Consider the following 22,839-nt stretch of genomic DNA (forward strand, 5'->3'; position numbering starts at 1 on the left):
CGAATATTTATATATAAAAACCCAAGAAAAATTTCACTTCACATTAAAAAAGAGAGATCGAGAAAAAAATATATGGGAATATTAAAAATGTAAAACTCTATTTGATAGTAGTGATTTCTAAAATAAAGAGAATGAAATCTAACCCAAACTTTTTTTTGTAAAGAAAAAAAAATGACCCTGGAAAAAAATCAAAGCAAAAAATTTCATGGCTCTCTAGATTTCTCATCATACTTGTTCGCATCCGAGTAACTCTGACTAGAAGCAGAAGAAACTGAAGGGCTGTTGGGTCTTGATCCCAAAAAGACAGATGGATATGCCTTTGCGAACGAATACACAATACCTGCCACAAACCCTATATAAGACAGAATGAGTTCTGTGTATTTATATGTGTGTGCGAGCGTGTATTTCCTTCTTTTTTTCTTTCTTTTGAAAGGTAGAAGGTGGGGAGAATATTCACACAAAACTTACCAGTAAATATCGCAGTGATATTAGAAAATGTAGCTGGGTCACCAAAAAACACGATACCCGACACAGCAATAGGAAGCTTGTTAAGCGATCCGACCATTGAGTATGTTGTAGAAGACGTTGTTCGGACACACCAGGCAGATGCGTAAGACATTCCAAATGCAGAAGCACCCGAAAATATCATTGCCCAGATGCGCACTTTGCGCTGCCCTGGAGGACTAAGAAAAGAAAAGAAACACAATACAATATATAAGAAAATAAGTTTAACAAAATGCATAAACTGTTTAATTAGATTGCTTACAAGTTTATCAAGAGATTCTCATTTGACCAGTCTTCCAACAACAGACTGGGCACTATGAGGAGTGGGATAGAAAGCAGGTTGTTGTAGTAGACAGTGTCAAAGTCTTTGAAATTAGTCAGCTTGATTCTCTTGCGCATATAGAGCACAAATGCTGCAGATGAGACGCAATTGAAACACATCCAAAAGTACCCAAGCATGGTAATAGAGGTATTTATGTCCCCAGAAGAGGTGTACGGCTGAAAGATACTTCCTAGAGCCATCGAGACATCATTCCCCCCAGCAATTATAGAAGATAATGTCTAAAAGTATGTACAGACATATATATATAAAGAACGAGATATTTTGATTTTATTAAAATTGTCAGCCTACAATCAATATATCAAATCATATTGTATTACACCACAGGGACTTACCATCAGACCGAAAGAAACCATCATCATTGGTGTCACATTTCCACCGAACCAGAGTACCTCTCCATAAGCGATAAAGATGATGGTCATGTTCTTGAAGATGGTGTAGACTGGAATTGGCAGGAATTGAAGAGCCTTTGACCCAGTATAAATCATAGCCACAAGAAAAACAGTGATAGGAAGCCATTTCTTGGCTTCTTCTTGATTGTAATCACGAAATTTTATCAAATTTAGAAACTTGAAAAGTTGGAGGAACCCAACTGTTGTGATACTCTACAGTCATATTTTAAAAATTAAGATTTTTTTTAAAAAATAAAATAAAAAAAAAGCATACACACATATGATATTGAACAATATTTTCCTTATTATGATTTATTTACCTGAACAGATAAGAGTAGGAATACCATATTGAAGCTACCACTGACAACGTATTTGTTGGTAACGGTCATTATAATGCTTGCTACACAGTAGCTGAGAATAGGAACTCCAGCTTTGGCTGCGGGCGGTAGATCTATGTGGCGCGACCCCACCAATGTTGCAGAAGGGGATCTTGGGCTCGTGTCCCCAGTGTTTACGGTAAGCAAAACCTTTTCTGACATTAAGCTTCGAACCTTCAAAGGCAAGGTCTAGATAATATATATAAATATAAAAAAGAGTAGAAAAGAGAGGAGACTAAAGGGATTATTGCTGCTGTTTTTTGAAGAAAGACGTTGAAAACAAGAAAAATGATTTACATAGAGTTAATATAGGACTCAAGGGAATGCATTTGCCTTAGAACAAGTCCACTCTCCAATGGAATATTGCCTATTATGGAGCTGACTGTAAAAAAAAAAGAACCAACATACCGAACGTTCTGCAGGGTTATTGTTATTATAAAAATTATATATATATATATTGGTTGCCAAGTGTAACTTTATAGAATGCCAACCCCACTTATATATATTTATATATGCTGTGGAGATGGTATCTATGGAAAATATTTAAAACTGTGTGAAAGTGAGTATTACTAAACCATTTTCCCACTACATATTAATTTCTATGATTTAAACTCATTGTGCCATTGCTTAAACTATAAGAAACCAAGGAAATATATTTGACTTTTTTTTTGTTCCTTGTTTTTACTATTACTCTTACTCTTACTATTACTCTTACTCTTACTATTACTCTTACTCTCTTACTTTTATTTATTGATCAATTAATTGAAAATGGTCTTTGTTTCCCCTCACGCCAAGGTCGACGTTCCAAATGTTGATATCTGCAGCTTTGTATTTGGGCCCAACCCATACAATACTGTCTATCCTCATGATAGAGTTCTTTCGGTTGACGGAAATACAGGTCAATCAATGACCTATGCTCAAATCAAAGATGTGTCTAGCCGTCTTGGAGCTGGGTGGATAGAGAATGCTGGTTTAAAGCAGGGCGATGTTGTGGCCGTATTTGCTCCCAACCAATATAACCATACTTCTCTCTTCCTCTCTCTGCTTTCAGCAAAACTTGTCATCACACCAGGGTAAAATTGGATACATAAATAAGCTTCCCAATAAAAATGTGATTTCTAATATATTAAAAAATTAAAATTATCTTGTTTCACCTTAGAAACCCTGCGTATACAGAAGGTTTGAAATCAGAATATCTTTTAGAAATACCAATTTTTTTTTAAAAATTATTCTAATCTCAATTCTCTTTCCCGCTTCTTACCAGGTGAATTCCACCATCAAATCTCTTCATCTGGAGCTGTTGCTCTAGTCACTGTTCCTGGCCTTCTGCCGGTATTGGTCAAGGTTTGCGAGAAGATCGGAATCCCCAAATCTCGCATATTCTTGTTCGGTGACCAGGAGGTTGCGGGATGTAGACCCTTTAAGAGCATCATCAGTACTTCAAAGGCTATTGAATACCCCCTCAAGGGAATTAACCCTATAGAAGATACTGCTTTCCTCTGCTACTCAAGTGGAACAACTGGTGTTGCAAAGGGAGTTATGTTGACCCACCAAAACTTCGTTTCCCAGGTGATGATTGGTGGTCACTTTGATGAGATGGGTGCTGGTCCAGATGATATTGCTCTCGGTTTCCTTCCATATTATCACATCTTTGGTCTCTGCAGTCTGATATTGAGTCCTATTTACAAAATGTCGGTAGTTGTGACAATGACAGCATTTGACTTGGAATTACTTTGTCAACTTGTTGAAAAGCATCGCATCACTTTAGCTGCAATTGTACCTCCTATTGGTAAGTTCCCCCCCCCCCCCCCCCCCTTTTTTTTTTTTATTTTATTATTCTTCTTATTATCCCAAAGAAAATATTATAACATGTGTAATCTTGGATTCTTCTTATTCTTATTCTGATTTTATTTTATTTTTTATTTAGCTCTCCTTCTTGCAAAACATCCAATTGTAACAAAATATGACATGACTTCTTTGAGATTACTTGGATGTGGTGCCGCACCCCTCAACCGCGAACAAATTGCTTCTTTGAGTAGACGTATGCCTGCTGTATTGACTCAAGGGTAAGTTGAGAATAATGGTAATAATGATAATGATAATATTCATATGTAAGAATTAAACTAAATTTGTGTGAAACATCGTTCAAAGTTACGGTATGACCGAAACTACCTCCGGTATTCTTGCCCAGAAATATCATAAAAGAACTCTAGGTAAGGGTCGTACCATTTATAAATTAACAGTTCTTTTTTATATATATAAAAGAATAAACGAGGTAAAATCAATCGACTCACTTTATATTCATGGGAAATAGGTTCTGTTGGAACTTTGTTCCCAAATTGTGAATGCAGAATTGTGGATGAGAACATGAATGGTAAATATTTAGCTATTTATTTATTTATTTGCTTAAAAAAAACAAGGCGAAAAAAAATTGGCTAGAAAGATAAAAGGGATATAGAATTGGTTAAATAAATGATCAAAAGAGTTTAACTGTATGTTTGACTTCTTTAGATTTGGGTGATGATCAAGATGGTGAGCTGCTTTTCCGTGGTCCCATCGTCATGAAAGGCTACCTGAACAACCCCAAGGCCAACGAAGAGACTTTTGTGGACGGTGGTTGGATGCGTACTGGTGATGTCGGAAGATTTGATAGCAAGTCCAAGGATTTCTTTATTGTGGATCGTATTAAGGAGTTGATCAAATACAAAGGTTTCCAGGTTGCTCCAGCAGGTAATTATTATCTTGGATTTTTTTTATTGATATTTTCGACAGCAACAAGTAATAACGATATATATATATAATGCTTTTAGAACTCGAGGCACTTTTGCTTACTCGTGAAGATATCCTGGACTGTTGTGTGGTCGGAAAGTACGACGAATCTCAGGCAACCGAACTCCCAGTTGCATTTGTTGTGTTGGACGCTGCAAGTGTTGCATCAGATGAAAAGGCAAAGGAGATCCATGCATATGTAGCTGAAAATGTTACAAACCACAAGTATCTTCGCGGTGGCATCAGATTTGTTGCTCAGATCCCAAAGAGCCCTACCGGAAAGATCTTGAGGCGCGAGGTTAAGGATATTGTGAAGAAGGAGCAAGAGGCTGACAAGCTGAAAGCAAAGCTCTAGTGCAGCCTAAAGCTAAATCATTATGGGACAGATATACTTTAAACTTAGATATCAAGCATACATACATAGCAAAATACTACATAAACAAAAAGTCTTCATGCATCATATCCATTATTGTGGTCATTATTTTGAATTTGACCAGCCCAAATCCACAGAAAAAGCCCTATAATTTTTTCTTCTTATGAACCGAATATTAGGATTTTTTTTAAAAAATTAAAAATAATAATATTATATATATATATAAAAGAAAGAAAGATGAGGCCAGTGAAATAAAATTGGGTAAATACCTATGACGAAAAATAAAGAAAAGGGGTTTTGTGGTGCTGCTGTGAATGTCACTAAAGAAGAATTCTTGTGGAGAACTTCAGTACATTTAATATATATATATATTCTACTTGCATTCATATGTGAGCCAAATTTGAGCTAAATTATTTATCCAGAGAGAAATTTTAAAGATAAGTATAGTCATTTTTTTTATTCTATGAAAAGTATCAATATTTTGGATAATGATTTCTCTACATATTACTGCATGCTATATTCAGGCATCGCTTTAATGGCTAAACGGTTGTTGGTTGGAAACAATGGACTAAGTTGACCGAGGCATAGAGTTTTTATAAAGGGGATTTAATAATTCAATAGGTCAATAGGTCAATAGTTCCACAGAATTTTATATTCATACTTTTATTTTTATTTTTAGAGTATGTGAAAAAGATTGTCATTGTTTCTCTGTATCTCTTTATTTATATGTTTGAGTGGTAAACTCAAGAGATAAGCCCAATATTAGTATTACTTGGTGGTGCCAATGGTATCCATTACAGTTGAGTTACTTGATTTATTTTTTAGTTTTATCCGAACATGAATTCCATTTCGGATCGTCTGGTGCCCAGAGGGGTAACTGGGTAGGACATAATTGGGGCTATGGCTTTCATCACCGGAATTGCAGGTTGGTAAGACAAAGATCGTCAATGGACCCGTCTATGTAAAGAAAACCAAGATCTTTGAAATTTCTGATCATAGCATCGGTAGTCTTTCAAATATATATAAAGACCTAATCCTGATCCTGATCCAAGGGGGAAAAGATTCCTTCCAAGTCCGTGACTTCGGTGATAAAAATGGTGTACCCATATCTCTGGGAGCATTTTCCTCCTATTATAGTCCGGAAACTTCTTTCCAGGTGAATCTAGATATCGAGTCAAAAATCACCATTGGAACCAGTACTTTGTTTTCCATAATGTAAAAGCAAATGAAAGTATAACGTAGAAGAAAACAAAAAGACAAATCATTTTAGGAATATAACTACATAGTATAGTTTATCTTAAAGAGTTAGTAACAACTACTCACAACTGCATAGCTTTGATTCCATTAACTACTTTTTGTTTTTTTTCTTGCTTTTTGGTCAAGTCTAATTTTAACTTTGGTCACCACTTGTCTAGTTACCAAGGGTTTAGTCACGGATTTTCAGTACTAAGCCATGTACTAAACTTTAAAATTGTATTTGCTTCACAATATTATTTTACAAGCTTAGAGAAATATATAATATTCTTAAATAGTATTTAATAGCTTTAAATAGCATTTAATAGTTTTGAACAGTAGTAGAGAGTAGTAAATATTAAGGTAATTTATTGTAAAAAGTAGTTCAGTAGAATGTAAATAGAATGTAACCGAACAATATTGCACGCATTCAGATGTATGCTATGAATAACATAGAATTTTTTTTTGGCTACTGCATAATAAGCTGTTAGCTTTCAAGGTCTGGTTTCACTGGCTGAAGGAGAATAACACCGTTGGGAGAGCCCAATCTGCTGAGATAATCTGGTTTTGTGGTATCTGGCACAATATGCTTTGAAGAGTCTTGAAAGATCTGTGTGTTTCCTGCACTAGGAGTATTATCAAAAGAATGAGGAACTTGCATGGGCCCACTTGAAGCATTGAGTACGGCTGTTTTATCAGATGTGTTGACATTTCTATACTCTTTTGGTGATTCATACGCCTGAGGTTTCTCGCTATATCCAATTGGCAAAGTCTCACTTTGAACCTTTTCATGTTTTCCCTTCTTATTTCGTCTGCGAAGAAAGAACAAAACAACCAAGGCAATTATTACAGCTGCAGCCTACAAAAAAAAACGTACATTACATCTCGGTTTTAGTATCTTTGTTTTTGTATACGTTTTTTTCTTTTGCTCACTTACGGCACCAACAGCAATTCCTACAATAGCACCAGTGCTTAAGCCTTTAGATCCGGTGTTGGTTGAGCCAGGTGTGCTTTGAAGAACATCCCAATTTGGACCGTAACTATCAGTCCACTCCCACGTATCGAAATTTAATACATGAAAGCTATTCTGAGATGTCAACGAATTGTCGTTTCCAAACAAAACAAACAAATAGTTGTTGACCGAAATGGCTGTTAAAAGTATTTAGAGTTTGTAGAGTATGTTGAATATTCGATAGTTTTAGCTTATACTATATTAGCTATAACGTACCAGAATGTCCTTTAAGACACCCAGGGCTGTTTGGTAACGTCTTTTGAGTCCATGTAAGTGTGCTGAGATCAATCACCCAGCTGTAGTCATTCACAATAGTAGTTTGGGCGGCTAATATATATATATAAGGCTTAGCACTGATTTATAGAATATAAAGCTGCAAATTTATTTATATTTGTGTCTGAGATTTACCGTAAGACTCTCCTCCATACATAAATATGGAGTTTGTGTTGGGAACTAGAAAGATAAAAATAAAGCCGCAGTGTTAATTTCTTTATCCAAATAATATATACATGTATATATATATATTGACTTCCCTACCAAAATTTAAGGTAAACGAGTGTCTTACAGAAGGAGTCAAGTCTCCAAGTGTCGCGCTTACAGACCAGGTGCTGGTCGATGTGTTGAAAGACAATATTTCGCTCATAGGGGCATCTTTTTGGTCGTAAATATTGGTAGTCGTAGTTTGCTTAAAGTACTTTATTCCTCCAATGTAGTAAATAGTCGAACCATCTGGAGAAAGAGTAGAGACGTGCCCAGATCGAGGGTAAATGAAAGATGGGGCGGCTGAAGGTATATTAATCCACGATTGACCCTATATTATTTAAAACAGATGTCGAGTTAATTATTAGACTTTTCTAAAGCTTGAGGTTTAACGGTCTTACCCAAGAGAAATTCTTGTACCAGTAACGAACGGGACTTGAGATATTTGCTAGGCTATAATATTGTAATTAGTATAAAAGATATGGTATCTACGCGACTGTAAATTATTTAAGTATCGATTACACACCTTACACCGCCCCACATCTTAATTGTTCCATTATTGAGAGAGACAGAAGAAGCGTCAGATCTGATACAATGTTTTTTTTTTTTTTTTTAAAAAAAAGGTTAGATAATTAATTTACTGTTAATATTCTCTCTCTAACTAAATGTACGTACGTATTTCCTGAAAGCCCATCTGTAACTGAGCTCCACTGTTGCGTATTGACATTGAAAACGATCGTTGAATTGACGAGTGTGTTGTTGTAGTCTTTTCCACAGCCATTAACAACGTAACTGTTTTGTGGGATAATGGGGTTGGCTCTAAGGCTGTACACGCTCTCTAATGCAAATCCAGGTGTTGCCGGAATCTCTCTCCAGTTTGTTAGGGATGCCGAGACAGTAAAGTTGTTTGATACATCGAGTGCAAAATGATCTGTGTAGGAAGTTGCATATGGGGAATTTAAAGCTGCTCCAAATCCACCATAGCAGTAGATCTCCTTTTTTATGAGAACACATCCTATGTTATATATATATATATAAAAGATAAGATATTGATCCTGCAATTAATTTATGCAGGATATTTTTTTACAGCATACCTTGCATGCTTCGAGCAGCAGGAATTACAGCATCAACCTTAGAATTGAACAAAAGCAACAAGAGGCCTAGACAGTAGGAATGCCATATCATCTTTTTAAAAAGAAGAAGGAAGGAAGACAAGAAGGAAGGGAAAAAATGGAAGGCGTTGGAAATAGATTTACGAAAATAAATATATATACTTTGAGTACAATTTGGCTGAGAAAAGTGTACAACACAAACTTTTTATAGATAATTTGTGAAAATAGAGAAGTTTAACAGAACGTGTTTAAAGGCAATTATTTTCGACTTTGTATTACAGTGGTGCAATGGCTATCTCGGCTAGTCAACCACTACTTTTCATTCAATGTTCTACGAGAGTAAGAGGCAGAAGAGTGTGTAACTGTGATATCTGTACCTTGTAGTTGGTATTATAAATAAATATGTTTTAGAGATTATGGTTTGGTGGAGAGCCATTAAGGACCTTGGACACATCATATAATTTTTTTTTGAAACATTTAACCATATATGTAATTTTATACGGTCTCATGTTTCATTTTTTGTTTGTATGGAGCTGTGACAGGCTCAGATTTATTAAAGTTCTCTGAATGAGTAGGGCAAAAGAGAAAATTACAACATTTGTTTTGAGGGTTTATGGGGGTTATTTGATGTTTTTGGCTTTTTGGTTTTTGACTTGTTTTTGTGTGATTTAAACTTTTTTTTTTTTTTTTTGTTAAAATGTTAATGTGGTGTTATGCGAGGGAAGAGTCAGCGGAGTCAAGCTCGAGCTCTGAGCAGATGCGGGAGATTGATTTCCTAGCAGTGGCAAGAACCAAGGAAGGTAAAAAGGGAGCAGAGTTAAAGTGGAGTGCCCAATGGTGGTCCCAGATAGCAAGGATGGTCAGTCCGAAAACCGAGGCGGCTGGAATACTGGGGTTCAGCGTGGGAGGGAAGAGAAAGGATGTGAATGCCGAGGAAAGTGCAGAAGGTGGTGGGACGGTGCCGAAAAATTCTAACCAAATGCCTAACCACACCGCAGATTTCAAAGGACAAGAAAGAAGAAAATGCTCTTGCGTCTCGATTGACATCTGGCAGATATTGCAGAGAGGTGAAGAAACAGTGAAGGGCATAATGTGGTGCAAAAGAGCTCGGCACGATAGTTTGTTGTGTAAGCCGCGAAACCAAACATTACGGGCCCGGTGAGGAAGTGCGAAAGACCAGAAAGAGTGCAGTTGGCGAGGGCTAAGATGGGGGCTAAGTGGTTGAGCATTAGCATGATGATGAGAACAGGTCAGCCGGTAAGAGCGCGTGGACAAGCGTGACCAAGGTTTGCCGAGGACCAGAGCAGAGATGAAGGGATCAAAGTCAAAGGGGGACCCATCTCGAGGAGGCATATCCAAATGTCGCGATTCTAGGATGAATGTAGGAATACAAGCTCTGAAAAGGATAGGGTGAGCCACAAGTGAACGGTCGAGAAGTCTTTGCAGGATACGATTAAGAGTGATAAATCGAGGAAGAGGTCTAGCAGGGGCAATGGGCATCAGGACGTCCAAATTATGATCAATTTGGTATAGGTGGTTAACCTTCAGGTCTCGCCAAGATTGTCGGTAGGGCGGATGAGAGGGAGGGCTATTAACCATGGAGGACAAGGGCAACATAAGGCACGTGGATAGATTCGTGAGGACGTCGTCAAACTTGTGCGGGAGGTGGTCCATGGCCTTCAGGACAAGATGAAGAGGCGAATCCAGTGAGCGATGGGTGCGAGGTCTAGAGTCTGGGAAGATCCAAAGTAGAAGGGGATCACAATCCGTATTCTCAGTGCGAAGGAGAGAAGCCATCCATTTGGGGACCAAACCACGGGGACCCAATGGGTTCTGGATTATTGGCTTGAGCCAACGAAGCTGAAGAGCGCATTGCTGTGTAATCGGGTCGAGGATGCCAAGACCACCTTGAAAGCGAGGAAGGCAGAGGGTGTCCAAAGCAATGGGGGGGAACGAACGGAAGCGGAAGAAACGGCGCATCAGAGTGCGTATTTTTTCGAGAAAAGAGACGGGGAAGGATACTACGCGCAAGACATGCCAAAGTTGGGCGAGAATGAGAGAGTTCATGACAGTGGCACGGCCGCGGAAGGACAGGGTGCGTGAGCCGTGTAGAATACAGCTATTCTCAATCTTAGAAAGAAGGGCCTGGCCAAATGAGTCTCGTTGGGCAATGGAGGAGAAAATTGGATATCCCAGATAGCGAAGAGAAGAGGAGGAGGTCCGGTCATGCCAATCCGTAATATTGTGGGTCCGTAGATGTGAGGACCAGTCTGGCAGGGGTGAGCCCGAAAGTGAAAATGCCTGCGTCTTGTGAAGATTTACGCGGGCGTTGGAAGCCGCAGCATAGGTGTTGAGGTGGGTGTGGAGGCGAGACAACTGCCCTGTGTCAGAAAGAAAAACAAGTAAATCATCAGCGTACGCAAGGAGTTTGATCGGTGACAGAGGAGAAAGACCAGCAGGAACAGATGGTTGAAAGCCCGAGAAGGACTGGTCATGGATCACTCGTCGTAGTAGAGGCTCAAAAACTAGATTGAACAGTATAGGGGAGAGAGGGTCCCCTTGGCGTAGTCCCCGAGATTGAGGCAAAGGGCGCGAGAGGAAGCCATTCACATTTATTTGCAATTTAGTAGAAAAGAAGAGGTTAGAGATCGAGGTGACAAGAGAGGAGGGAAATCGAAAGTGTGTCAGTACTTGGCGAAAATATTCCGGATGTACTCTATCATATGCTTTCTCCTGATCGAGGAGAAGTCCAACACCAGCTGATCCCTCCTTGGCGGCTTGTGCCATGACCAGCCTGGTCAGCATTCCATTATCGGCGATGAAGCGACCCTGAACGAACCCTGTCTGGTAAGGAGAGACAAGTGAAGTGACCGTGGTAATCATGCGAGCATTCAGCAATCGGGTAAATACCTTGGCATCGGTGTTGATCAAGGCAATTGGGCGCCAGTTCTTCAAAGAGGTGAGATCGCCCTTTTTTGGGAGCAGGCAAACGCAGGTGGATTGCCAGGATTCCGGAAAAATGCCTTTTGATAGGGCGTCGTTGTAGACTTCCGAAACCAGATCACCACAGACTGGGTGGTCTAGTATCAAGCGAAGGATCTCGTAGGGTAAGCCATCGGGACCGGGACTGCTAGAGGTTGGAGTGCGCGACGCACCAGAGCGGATAGTAGACAATGACAGAGGACGAGTGAGGGCAGTCTGCCGACTTTCTGACAGACCAAGGTCAGAAGGCAGGTGAGAGAGCAGGTCGTCCAGAGCAGATTGGTCGATAGGGTCCGGGGTATACAAGCCTTCATAAAAGGCGGCAGCTGCTTCGGTCATCTTTTCGGGGGTGGAACATATTTCGTTTGTTGCAGGGTGGCAAAGGCTGGCAATTGACTTGCGTGACTGACGAGTGGCGATGGTGCGCTTGAGATATCCAGCAGAGGTCTCACCTTGTTCCCGCCAGTGTTTCCCAGCCCTAAGGGACATGATCTCCACTCGTTCAAGTTGGACTTGCTGCAGAAGCCGCTCAACAATAGGCAGCTGAAAATTCTGTGCAGGCTGGTGTCGAAAACGGTGTATTAGTCTGTCTCTCCGTTGTTGCAGGCTTGCTTCCAGGTCGGTGAGAGAGGGTCGGAGGTGGCGAGAGAAACACTTGATAAAGCGTATGACTTCGCTCTTTATCGAGTCCCATCGTGCTTGAGGAGAGAGGTTTGCGGGAAGGGCAGGGATGAGGGTGGATAGAAGAGTGTTGAGGTCGGTGCAGAAAGATGTCAACCTGGCAAGTCGGGGGTTAGCACGCCAAAGTCCCTTACCAGAGGATTGGGTGGAAGGGAGAGCCAAGCGGACGGTCAACAGGCAATGATCGGACCAGTTTTGGTGAATATATCTCACCTGGGAGTCAGTAGTGCGAGGGTGAAGATCAGGAGAGGCAAGAATATAGTCGATTGTAGTGGAAGACAAGGCGCGATGAAAGGTGGGTTGTGGGTTCTGGCCAGGAGGAGTGACACAGTCAATCATATGGTTGTCCAGAAACTGGAGCCACGCTAGTGGGGCACGACGTCCGAGAGCGTAGTTAGAGTGAATGGCATGGTTAAAATCACCTAATAAAATGAAGTTGGAAGGATTGGATGGAATGAGGTCAGGTGTCGACAGTAAGGAAGAAAGAAAATCATAGCGGGGAGTTCGAGAGGCGGGAGCATAGATGACACCCATCTTGAATGGGGAAAATTTATTGTCAGTATGAGTGACAGTTGTAATGATGCACCTGCCGCAAGGACTAAATAAAGGGTCTGTGAGAATAATATGGGGGGAGAGGCATACAACACCACAGTGTGGCGACCATAAAGATGAAGATGACCGAAATTGTTGGTCAAAAGTGTCTTGAAGCATAGAAGAGGAGGCATGGGTTTCTTGCAGGGCTAGTATATCAATTCCCTGAGAGCGTAGGTGGCGTATAAAAAAGGAGCGTGATTCAGGGTGTCCAACTTTGGGTAGACCCCTACAGTTCATTGTGCCTATTTTTATCATTGGTTAATCTTGGCCTCTGCGTCGAGGGCTTTCTTGCTATGTGGGGGAGTGAAGCGAGGAGGTGAGAGGGATGTGTTGCGGCCTATTGGACGTACTGTCCGAGAAAACCGGAGATGAGAGAGGCGAGAGGCATTCTGAAGACGGAGAGTCCGAGCCTCGACTCTATCCGTGAAGTCAGTGATCATGTCGTCGTCTATCTCATCGTCCCAGCCCTTCACAGGAGTGTCAACAGAACGACTTCGGGGACGAGGGCCGGAGGACGTGGTTGTCGCAGATATTGTCGTGATGGCAGGGAGGGTTGCCGGTAGGGTTAGTTTTGCAGACTCAAGCAAAGCAGGTTTGTGCGGATTGTGCTTGGAAGCCTCGGATCCTCCGTAGGTGAGCGAGAGTGCAGTCGGAATCAGAGGCTTAGGCTCGCGGATAGGTCGATCGAGCTTAACGTTGCGGTGGGGGTGACGGGATCGCTTGTTTGAGGTCTTAGAAGTCTTGGATGGATCGGAGGAGTGCGGGCAATTGGCTTGCAGGTGGCCGATCTTGTTGCATCCAAAGCACGTTCGGGTTTCGGCTGGGCGCTTAGTGCACTGGGTGACTTCGTGTCCCATTTCCTTGCAATAAGTGCAGTGGGAGCCCATCGAAGGCCACTTACCGAGTATCTTTTGCGTAGCGTCGTATGCTATTTGGTACGTCAGGGAATCGGATGGCACCTCGTCAGTGGGGGTGTTGGCAAGGACAACATATCCAGAGCCGTCAAAAAACCCATACGTTTCGTGAACGGCGATCTCACGCACTTTACCAAAAGGAGACATACATTTCGTGAGCTGTGTAGCAAGTTCCGGATAGGGGACACGAGGAAGCTTGGTCAGGAAAACACGGCGAACAATTGTGCCAATGGGAACAGCCGGTTGAGCGGGAAAAGATGAAACGCCGACTACCAAAGGATGAGAGCACGCTCTCTCACAGTCAGCACTGGTAGCCAGGTGGAGCTCGCATGTATCAGGGGAATAGCGAGATCCAAGAGTGATTCCCATGTTAACTTCGCGAGGGTAAGCTGCGAGAAGGGCTCTCCAGAAAGGGTCGAAGTTGGGTGACGTTTTTGGTGGGGCGGTAAAGAATACAGAGAACTTAGAGGACCCTACACGCCAGGTACGTGGGGTTGTGTTATTTGTAGAGCTAAAGATAACATGTGGTTGCTTTTCGGTGAGTGGAGGTGCATTCTGTGTAGCTACTTGTGAGTATAGTGGTGTCAGAGTAGGTGAGATTGGTGTGAATGAGGTTGCCAATGGTGGAGATGAGCCAGTGGTGGAGGGGTTTTTGACCCCTGGTGGTTCCGGAGTGTTAGTGGAAAGAGCCATGGGTCTCATGTTTCACATCCAAGGCTTCCATATACAATGAAAATGTGTGATATTGCATTTATTGGCCATGTTAATTTACTAAACTCACGAACATAAAATCATGTAATTAGTGCGAACCAAAGTTTATTACTTTTTACCCTCAAACTGTAATAGCTGTTTAATTTTTTAGACATTAAAGCTAATAGATATTAATTAATATTTGTATACGTAGAATGCTTGCGCAAATAAAGGGGAAAAAACCTAATGCTGGGGCTATATGGACTTCTTTATATGCTTACTTGAAAACATAATTTGTTCTTTATTTCAAGTTTTATGTCATCGTTAGTTTAACAACATAAAATGTCGAAAGATTATTGGTCAACACATTTTATATCATCTTTTTATATGATGTAAAATATTTTATATCATGTTTTTATACAGGATTTCCACTCCAAAAGTTATAATTTTTTTTTCAAACTATATATTTTGCAAAATCAAAACTTTCATTTTGTGCTCCGACTATATATGAAAAAAATAAATTAATTAATGCGGATAGAAAGAAATTTAAAGCAAATTAATAAAGAGCATGAAGAATGCTAATATGTGCGATAAAATATTTAAAGAATGTCTACACTGTTTATTAAAAACAATATAAGAAAACATGCAATGTCAATATATTGTTATAAGAAAAGTATATAATGCTAAGTTTGTAATATGGTTTTGAGAACTGTCTTTATCTATTATCTTTTTCTATACTCAAATCCTCCAACATGAACCCCAATCAAATCGCTATTGTTAAGAGAAGAAAGAGAAATGGACCACAAAAGGTTCTTCCGATCCACATCAAGAACATGATTGTGGAGAAATGTTATATAGAAGAGTCCATGACCCGAGCCGAAGCAGCCAGGGCATTTGGTGTCTCATAGGTATCGATTAACAACATCATCACCAAGTTCGAGAGGGATGCTACTGTAGAGCCCAAGAAGCGAGGCGGCTCGCGCGCGGAAAGTCTTAAGATAACCGATGAGCATTCGAAGTTCATTCAAGACCTCTTGGACGAATGCTGCACCTTGACTCTTGGTCAAATGAGAGAGGAACTGTTTAGAAAATGTCCAGAGCTTCAAGAGCAGAACTTGAGCATCAGTGGCTTACATAAGCACATTATCAACAACATTGGGTTCACATTGAAGAGAACCAAGCCGGTCGAGGAAAAAAGAAATGACCCAAAGACTATTGAGCTGAGAAAAGTATATGTAGACAGTATGCACACGAATGGTTTATTGTATAAAACCAATTGCATTTTTGTGGACGAAGCAGGCTTTAATGCAAACCTGATCAGAGTACAAGAGTGGTCCAAGAAAGGCGAGGCCAGCATTGTGAAGACGAAGTCGAAAAGGGGACTAAACATCTCAATTCTTGCCGGTATTTCTTACCAGGGTGTTGAGAGTGTGCAGGCGAAGTTGACCCCTGGTGGCACGACAGGACCAATTTTCGTTGAATTTGTAAAGACGATTATGGATTCGCTCGACCACAGTAATGCTGCCCCTCACAACTTCATTATGGATAATGCCTCGATCCATAGATCCCATCTTGTCACTGAATTGTTTGCTAATTCACGACACCACCTACACTTTCTCCCCCCATACTCTCCTTTCCTAAACCCGATTGAAGAGTGCTTCTCCAAACTCAAAACACTGGTCAAGAGAAAGCCCGGGTTGGTATGTGGTCAATTCTTGGAGTATATTGCTGAGTGCTCCCGCCATATCGCTATGGAAAACTGCCAAGGCTGGGTTGATCATAGCATTAGCTTCTTCCCCCAATGTACAAATAGCCAAGAAATAAATTGATTTTTTTTTATATATAGTCGGAGCACAAAATGAAAGTTTTGATTTTGCAAAATATATAGTTTGAAAAAAAAAATATAACTTTTGGAGTGGAAATCCTGTAACATTCTGAGTTTCAATGAAATAAAGTGGAATGTTTAAACTTGTAAATATCACTTATGAGAATGAAGTCTTTTAAGCTTTATTTTAATGCGGCATTGCAGTCCACGTCTTTCAAAGAAAGACGTGGAGCAGTAGCTCTTAATTAAATGTACGCCCCCAAAAAATAGCTCTCATAAGTACATAAACTCTTTATATCCTGCTAAGAAATGAAAAAGTGATACTCCCCTGTATTACATTAGTCAAAATATTTGTATGCTTTGTTAAAAAAGCAAATATTTACCTATGAGTACATTTGATGCATGTCAGAAATTCAAAAAAAATACTTGATAATTATGTCTTTTTTGAGCGCTCCGATTCTACTTAATTATCTCTAGAATATTACCTATTTATTAATAGGAGATGTTACTCACTTTTTTGAAGCGATTTATTCACAAAAATATCATAGTAAAGAATATTTCTTAAATAACTAAGATTCATACAAGAATACACACTGTATTAATTTCATCATCCCACAAACGATCGGCGTTTTGATGTGCTTTGAATAGCCTTAAAAAAATGTTCACGAAAATTCACGTGACCCAGCCAATTATGGTGTCTAGGTTTGTATATTGAAAGGTACAACTGTCTCTTTTTCATTTTTAGAAACAGCCCATCTCTTCTGAAGGTACTGAGTAACTTGAAATGAGTCATTTCAAAGACTCTATATACTTTGCTTCCAGTGGCGATCTACGGCTTCCACAGATCATCCATCAGGATTCGACCAGACGTTCTGCATTGCGGCCTGCCAAGCTGACTTTATACGACGAATTTGAGAGATTCGAACGTTCAGGAGTAGCCAAGTTCGAAAAATACCTAGCCAATGCACGAGCACTCTCATTTGGAGAACAGATCCAGAGTTTGTCTGTAATGGACAAAGGAAATAGTAAGAGCAACGATCCTACGCATTCCAAACCGAAACAAAGAAAAAGAAGCGAACACTACCGGGACAAGCCGAAAGATCATTCTCGAACGCCCTTTAAAAGGCAAGATAGAAACACTATCGGGAGCGATGGATTTTCCATTCTGGCCGACCTAGAAAAGATACCACTCGTAGCAGACATGAGACCACCTTTTGAAAACAATACCGAACACGGCCTTTCGGATGTGTCGGTGCATTCAGATAATGACATTCTTGGAGACGTCTTGAAGCGTACAGAAAATGAGACTGATTCGTGGGAAGATCATCATGAACATAATATGGTTGACGATGACTATAATGTGAAACCTTTAAGAAATCGGGTCGGAACTCACCGAAACAGTGATAAAGACGAAGATCTAGATGAAAATGGAAGAAGTATTTGGGATCAGGAAAGCAGCAATTTAAAAGGCGTTCCTGAACGTTTGATGTCTCCGGGACAGTACTTTGGAGCACGTTCATTACCACTCCAATCTATCAATGATTTGTGGAATGAACCAGCAATGGCGGTTTGTTCAAAGCACCCCCTCAAAAAATTAATTTTAGGACTAAACCTTTCGATCATAGTCCCCGACCTCTTTCACATCACAAAACTCTTCGCAGAATGAGCCCAAAAAGGGTTCCTGGCAGAAAGGGACGCGAGTTCGGACAATGCGCGATATTAGTCGCGATCAGTACACTATAAATAGCAAAATTAGCTTATCTCACGAAGAGGTAGGTGATCCGAGTATTATGAGTTCTAAATATCACATCGATGGACCTATTTTTCTTAAAAAGATATATATGTACAAATTATTAGCTAAATATGCCAAGTATACCCAAACCGAAAGGAATAAAGAACAGCAAGTTTGCCGATCCACTTTGGACGACATTTGTATGTAATACGTGAGATTGAGGGAAGGTTATTTTATATTTTATTTTATTTATATTCTGAATTTTGTACTACTTATTTGGGACTAGAAAGCTCTTCCAGACTCCTTAACTCACACCCCTCGTTTCCGTATTAACTACGACCGAATCAATTCACCGACAGAGTTAAGAGAGGTCGCCAACCGACTAAAGCAGCTTCATAATGACACCAATATACCTTTAACAACTGCTATTCATGTAACAAAGAGACGGGACTATATGAATAAGCTTGAAAGTGATATGGAAAATTTATCAACAAATTCAGTTCGTTCAAGAGGCGTTCCCATTCCGGTTGCTCGTTGTGATGACAATGGAAATGCCAGTGGAGTCACCGGATCTGTTCGATTACACCGTATCGATACTAAACGAAGTCGACCAATTGCACAGCACACACCTTTGCCGGATATTTCTGAAGATGAAGGAAGCTACATAGTGCAGCCAGATCATCTTCTTCTTCAGTATCAAGTCAAATCTACTGGAATAAGGTTACGGGATGCCGCGTTCGAAATCAGCAACAGCTTTAGTAATCGTTCTCGGACCTTTTCTCTCTTTTCAGCTAGAGGTCGACTGTCATTTAGTCCTAGAAAAGGCAATTTGTATGCAAATGCATCGGTTGGCATCACTGTCAAAATACGAGAAAGCACGGTTGGAAACCAACTTGCTTCCATGGCTGCATCGGGATTCCCCTATAAACCACTTTCTGACACAATCCTAGTCTTAATTGATGGGAAACACACCAAGCAAATTCAAGTCAAAATTGACATTCAATCTACTGACGAGGAAGGTTCAAGTATAAACTCAAACTCATTCTCTCGCTCGGCTAATGGATTCCAAGATCGGAGAACATCCCACGATCGATCCAATTCTGGAATTCATAATTCTCAACATCCATCCCAAACCACAAGCCATCAACAAGAAACACACCAAGAATACAATTCCTACCAAAAAACCCCCCAAGATGAGCAACCTGAATGTCGGTTCTGCGCAATAGAGAAAAATTACTTATAGCATTCCTGTCCTTCACTTTTTTTGGAGGGTTTCATTCTGGTAGTACCTCATAGTCGCAATCGCTAGAAAGATCGTCTCTATGTATTAGATGTTTATTGCTGTTTTTCTTCTTCTTCTTTAAAGGAGAATGGGTTGGGAGAATGTAAAAGGGAGAGAAGATATACAAAAAAGAATGAAGTACAGCAAATTCCAGCTGAACTTTGTCCCGTAAAAGAAGACTTGTCTGTTCCACTGAAGGGGTTTTTTTTTACCACGAGGACTTCTTGACACCAGGAAGTTCTCCGTTGAGTGCCTTGAGACGAAACTGGAATCTGCAAAGTTTGAACTCACGCAGAATACCGCTACCATGACCAGTGGCAACGCAACGGTTGTGAATGTAGGTTGGAGAAGACTGCTTAGGCATGGCATTCAACATGAGTTGTGCTTGGTGACGAACACGGGCAGGAAGAGTTTCGTTGCGGGTTACGAAGCGGTAAGCCTGACGAGTAAGCTCATTGTTAGCAACCGACTGGCGGGCTGCAATATCACGAAGAACACGGCAACGCATCGTTTGTTATGTATCCAAAAGAAGAATAATAAGTCTGGTGGCGAGAAGGGAGGGGTGGGGTTTTGCTGGCTTCTTGGATTTTCGTGACGTACATTCTATTTTTTCATAAACAGCAGTCCCTGTCTCCGAATCGGCATGCGTATCTTATCAAGACTGGCTCAATCGTCTACTCATCCAAACTTGTCAAGCACTTTCTTTTCTATTATTCTGCTTGCTCATTTACCACTTGCTGACAATGAATGCCGGAGAGACTACAAGTGGGTTCGGAAAGAACCCAAGACCCCCAAAGGCAAGACTACAATAGTTTAATTGCTTTCAGAGCAGACAGCTTACCCGAACATACGCGTATTTAGGTCAAGAACAAGAACCCCGCACCCGTACAGATTACGGCCGAGCAGATTCTGCGTGAAGCTCATGACCGTCGTCTTGAACCAGCCCATTCGATTCCCAAACAAAAGATTACTGACTTGGAAGAGCTTTCAGAATTCCGTCAACGAAAGCGCAAAGAGTTTGAAGATAATATACGAAAGAATCGTCTTAACATCAGCAATTGGCTCAAATATGCTGCTTGGGAAGATAGTCAAATGGAATCTCAACGTGCACGATCTGTATACGAACGTGCATTAGATGTAGAATGGCGCAACATCGCCATCTGGTTGAGATATGTCGAGACGGAGATGAAGAATCGCAATGTTAACCATGCTCGTAATATACTCGATCGTGCAACGACATTACTGCCACGTGTAGATCAATTCTGGTACAAATACACCTATATGGAAGAAACACTTGGCGATGTACCAAAAGCACGCAATGTATTTGAGCGTTGGATGAAGTGGGAGCCAGAAGAGTCAGCATGGCAGGCATATATTAAGATGGAGTTACGATACAACGAACATGATCGCGCCCGTTCGATCTACGAAAGATTTGTCAGTATCCACCCTGAACCTAAGAACTGGATTAAATGGGCTAAATTTGAAGAAGAACACAACAACTTGGGTAAGAATCTAGTTTTACCTTTAATCAAGCTGGTAGAATATTCACAGCTACATATATGTGTGTAGAAAAATGTCGTGAGATATATACCGAAGCAGTCCAGTACCTTGGTGATGAGAAAATGGATCAAAAGGTGCTTGTTGCATTTGCAAAGTTCGAGATTAAATTGAAGGAGGTAAACACGTCATTTGCAAATAATCGGGAGTGTTCAACTACTGATGATACTTGGGTGCTTTAGTTTGATCGTGCTCGCGTTATATTCAAGTATGGTCTTGATCGTCTTCCAAAATCAAAATCCGAATCGTTATACAACCAATACACAAATTTTGAGAAACAGTACGGAGATAAAGAAGGAATCGAAAATGTAGTGGTTGGAAAGAGACGAGTTCAGTACGAAGAAGAAATCGAATCAAACCCAAAGAACTACGACATTTGGTTTGATTACGCTAAACTTGAAGAGTCCGTAGGCGACCCAACTCGTGTACGAGAAATTTACGAACGTGCCATATCGCAAGTACCACCGGCCCAAGAAAAGAGATACTGGAGACGTTATATATATTTGTGGATCAATTATGCATTATATGAAGAACTGGAGACAGAGGTAATATATATATAATCCTGGGATAATTGTCTCATCTCTTATATATATATAGGATGTAAACCGGACACGCGAGATCTATAAAGAATGTATCAAGCTGATACCCCACAAAATATTCACATTTGCAAAGATATGGTTGCTTTATGCACAGTTTGAGATCAGACAATTAGATGTGCACGCAGCAAGAAAGATTTTGGGTACAGCTATTGGAATGTGCCCCAAAGATAAACTTTTCAAAGGGTATATTGAACTTGAGATGCAGGTTAGTCTTGTTTTTATGAAGCAGGTCGAAGGTATATGGCTGACATATTTAATTAAATAGTTAAGAGAGTTTGACCGGTGCCGTACAATCTACACGAAATATCTGGAGTACAACCAGGCAAATTGTGCAGGATGGATCAAGTTTGCTGAGCTTGAGAAGCTGTTAAAAGAAGAAGACCGATGCCGTGCTATCTTTGAGCTTGCTATCAGTCAACCTACACTTGATATGCCTGAATTACTCTGGAAAGCTTATATTGGTAATACTATTTATTATTATTTCATTTTGATGATTCCGGGATTCTAAGTATGTATATAGACTTTGAAATTGGAGAGGAAGAGTATGAGCGAACTAGAGAATTGTACCTTCGATTGCTTGAACGTACCGCACACGTTAAGGTCTATATCAGCTTTGCACAGTTTGAGCTGTCTATACCTTACGAAGAAGGCAGTGACGAAGGTGTTAAACGTACACGCAAGATTTTCACCGATGCATATGATAGCATGAAGCAAAAGGAGTTGAAAGAAGAGGTATTATCTGAGTTGGAAACTTAATTATGTTTTGTGTCTAAGTATTTTCTTTAGCGTGTGCTTCTTCTTGAAGCATGGAACGACTTTGAAGACAATTATGGCTCAAATGAGACTAGAGACGTTGTCAAGAAGAAGATGCCTAAAGTTGTTAAGAAGAGAAGAAGAGCAGAAGACTCTACCGAAGATAATATCATTTGGGAAGAATACTTTGACTACATATTCCCTGATGATGATGTACAGAGTGGTAACCTCAAGCTTCTGGCAATGGCACAAGCCTGGGAGAAGATGGTATGTTTTATTTTTATTTTTATTTTATTATTAAAGTTCATAGTTTTCGAGAGACAATACTTAACTACTATAAATTTATTATTTGGTATTGCTTTTATAGAAAGCACAAGCTGCATCTAGTGGCGCAGATAAAAACAACGATGAGGATGATGATGAGGAAGACGAAGAAGAAAATGAAGAAGAGAAGGAAGATGAAGAATAAAATATATATGTATATTTTTACTGTTTATTCTGTATACAGTTTAAGACCACAAAGTTGAACATAAGCCCTCACTAAAAGGCTACGTTTGTTAGTTTTTTTTATATTACTATTATTTATTAATCGATTACACGCAGGTTTAATACGCTAGTCTTTGCTTTTGTTTTTGTTT

The 22,839-nt window shown here is 40.2% G+C and overlaps 9 protein-coding genes across 9 annotated transcripts; 4 read left to right on the top strand and 5 right to left on the bottom strand.

Moving 5' to 3' along the window:
* Positions 1-203: 203 nt before the first annotated feature.
* Positions 204-1,625, bottom strand: PHYBLDRAFT_56856 (hypothetical protein; the record flags this gene model as incomplete). Its single annotated transcript, XM_018440226.1, has 5 exons — positions 204-352; positions 469-683; positions 767-1,065; positions 1,180-1,449; positions 1,557-1,625. The coding sequence occupies 5 exons, from the start codon at positions 1,623-1,625 to the stop codon at positions 204-206; spliced, it is 1,002 nt and encodes a 333-aa protein (XP_018298439.1).
* Positions 1,626-2,381: 756 nt separating this feature from the next.
* PHYBLDRAFT_17957 (hypothetical protein) lies at positions 2,382-4,737 on the top strand (the record flags this gene model as incomplete). The annotated part of the gene is made up of 8 exons (XM_018438168.1): positions 2,382-2,686; positions 2,773-2,792; positions 2,878-3,402; positions 3,541-3,679; positions 3,765-3,790; positions 3,889-3,987; positions 4,125-4,343; positions 4,424-4,737. 8 exons carry the CDS (start codon positions 2,382-2,384, stop codon positions 4,735-4,737), a joined length of 1,647 nt encoding a protein of 548 aa, XP_018298440.1.
* Positions 4,738-5,218: 481 nt separating this feature from the next.
* On the top strand, positions 5,219-5,974 carry PHYBLDRAFT_161047 (hypothetical protein; the record flags this gene model as incomplete). The annotated part of the gene is made up of 4 exons (XM_018434335.1): positions 5,219-5,308; position 5,435; positions 5,581-5,636; positions 5,681-5,974. 4 exons carry the CDS (start codon positions 5,219-5,221, stop codon positions 5,972-5,974), a joined length of 441 nt encoding a protein of 146 aa, XP_018298441.1.
* Positions 5,975-6,332: 358 nt separating this feature from the next.
* PHYBLDRAFT_178574 (hypothetical protein) lies at positions 6,333-8,703 on the bottom strand. The gene is made up of 9 exons (XM_018438009.1): positions 8,575-8,703; positions 8,156-8,495; positions 8,007-8,066; positions 7,882-7,933; positions 7,538-7,811; positions 7,409-7,453; positions 7,217-7,327; positions 6,926-7,137; positions 6,333-6,847 (listed from the first exon to the last, which is right to left on the bottom strand). Exons 1-9 carry the CDS (start codon positions 8,663-8,665, stop codon positions 6,476-6,478), a joined length of 1,557 nt encoding a protein of 518 aa, XP_018298442.1. The 5' UTR covers positions 8,666-8,703; the 3' UTR covers positions 6,333-6,475.
* Positions 8,704-9,287: 584 nt separating this feature from the next.
* On the bottom strand, positions 9,288-9,994 carry PHYBLDRAFT_156870 (hypothetical protein). The gene has a single exon (XM_018433526.1). It carries the CDS (start codon positions 9,943-9,945, stop codon positions 9,304-9,306), a length of 642 nt encoding a protein of 213 aa, XP_018298443.1. The 5' UTR covers positions 9,946-9,994; the 3' UTR covers positions 9,288-9,303.
* Positions 9,995-13,100: 3,106 nt separating this feature from the next.
* On the bottom strand, positions 13,101-14,465 carry PHYBLDRAFT_137959 (CCHC-type zinc finger transcription factor; the record flags this gene model as incomplete). Its single annotated transcript, XM_018429907.1, has 1 exon — positions 13,101-14,465. One exon carries the CDS (start codon positions 14,463-14,465, stop codon positions 13,101-13,103), a length of 1,365 nt encoding a protein of 454 aa, XP_018298444.1.
* Positions 14,466-17,062: 2,597 nt separating this feature from the next.
* Positions 17,063-19,253, top strand: PHYBLDRAFT_61455 (hypothetical protein; the record flags this gene model as incomplete). Its single annotated transcript, XM_018440808.1, has 4 exons — positions 17,063-17,845; positions 17,904-18,050; positions 18,136-18,210; positions 18,297-19,253. 4 exons carry the CDS (start codon positions 17,063-17,065, stop codon positions 19,251-19,253), a joined length of 1,962 nt encoding a protein of 653 aa, XP_018298445.1.
* Positions 19,254-19,313: 60 nt separating this feature from the next.
* On the bottom strand, positions 19,314-19,845 carry PHYBLDRAFT_29138 (hypothetical protein). Its single transcript, XM_018439937.1, has one exon. The coding sequence runs from the start codon at positions 19,798-19,800 to the stop codon at positions 19,501-19,503; it is 300 nt and encodes a 99-aa protein (XP_018298446.1). The 5' UTR covers positions 19,801-19,845; the 3' UTR covers positions 19,314-19,500.
* Positions 19,846-20,039: 194 nt separating this feature from the next.
* On the top strand, positions 20,040-22,670 carry PHYBLDRAFT_61456 (hypothetical protein; the record flags this gene model as incomplete). The annotated part of the gene is made up of 9 exons (XM_018440809.1): positions 20,040-20,057; positions 20,154-20,796; positions 20,862-20,968; positions 21,032-21,394; positions 21,447-21,653; positions 21,714-21,909; positions 21,969-22,180; positions 22,235-22,468; positions 22,569-22,670. 9 exons carry the CDS (start codon positions 20,040-20,042, stop codon positions 22,668-22,670), a joined length of 2,082 nt encoding a protein of 693 aa, XP_018298447.1.
* Positions 22,671-22,839: the final 169 nt, after the last annotated feature.

The sequence above is a fragment of the Phycomyces blakesleeanus genome (genome assembly GCF_001638985.1).
Source record: "Phycomyces blakesleeanus NRRL 1555(-) unplaced genomic scaffold PHYBLscaffold_1, whole genome shotgun sequence".
Lineage (NCBI taxonomy): Eukaryota > Fungi > Mucoromycota > Mucoromycetes > Mucorales > Phycomycetaceae > Phycomyces > Phycomyces blakesleeanus.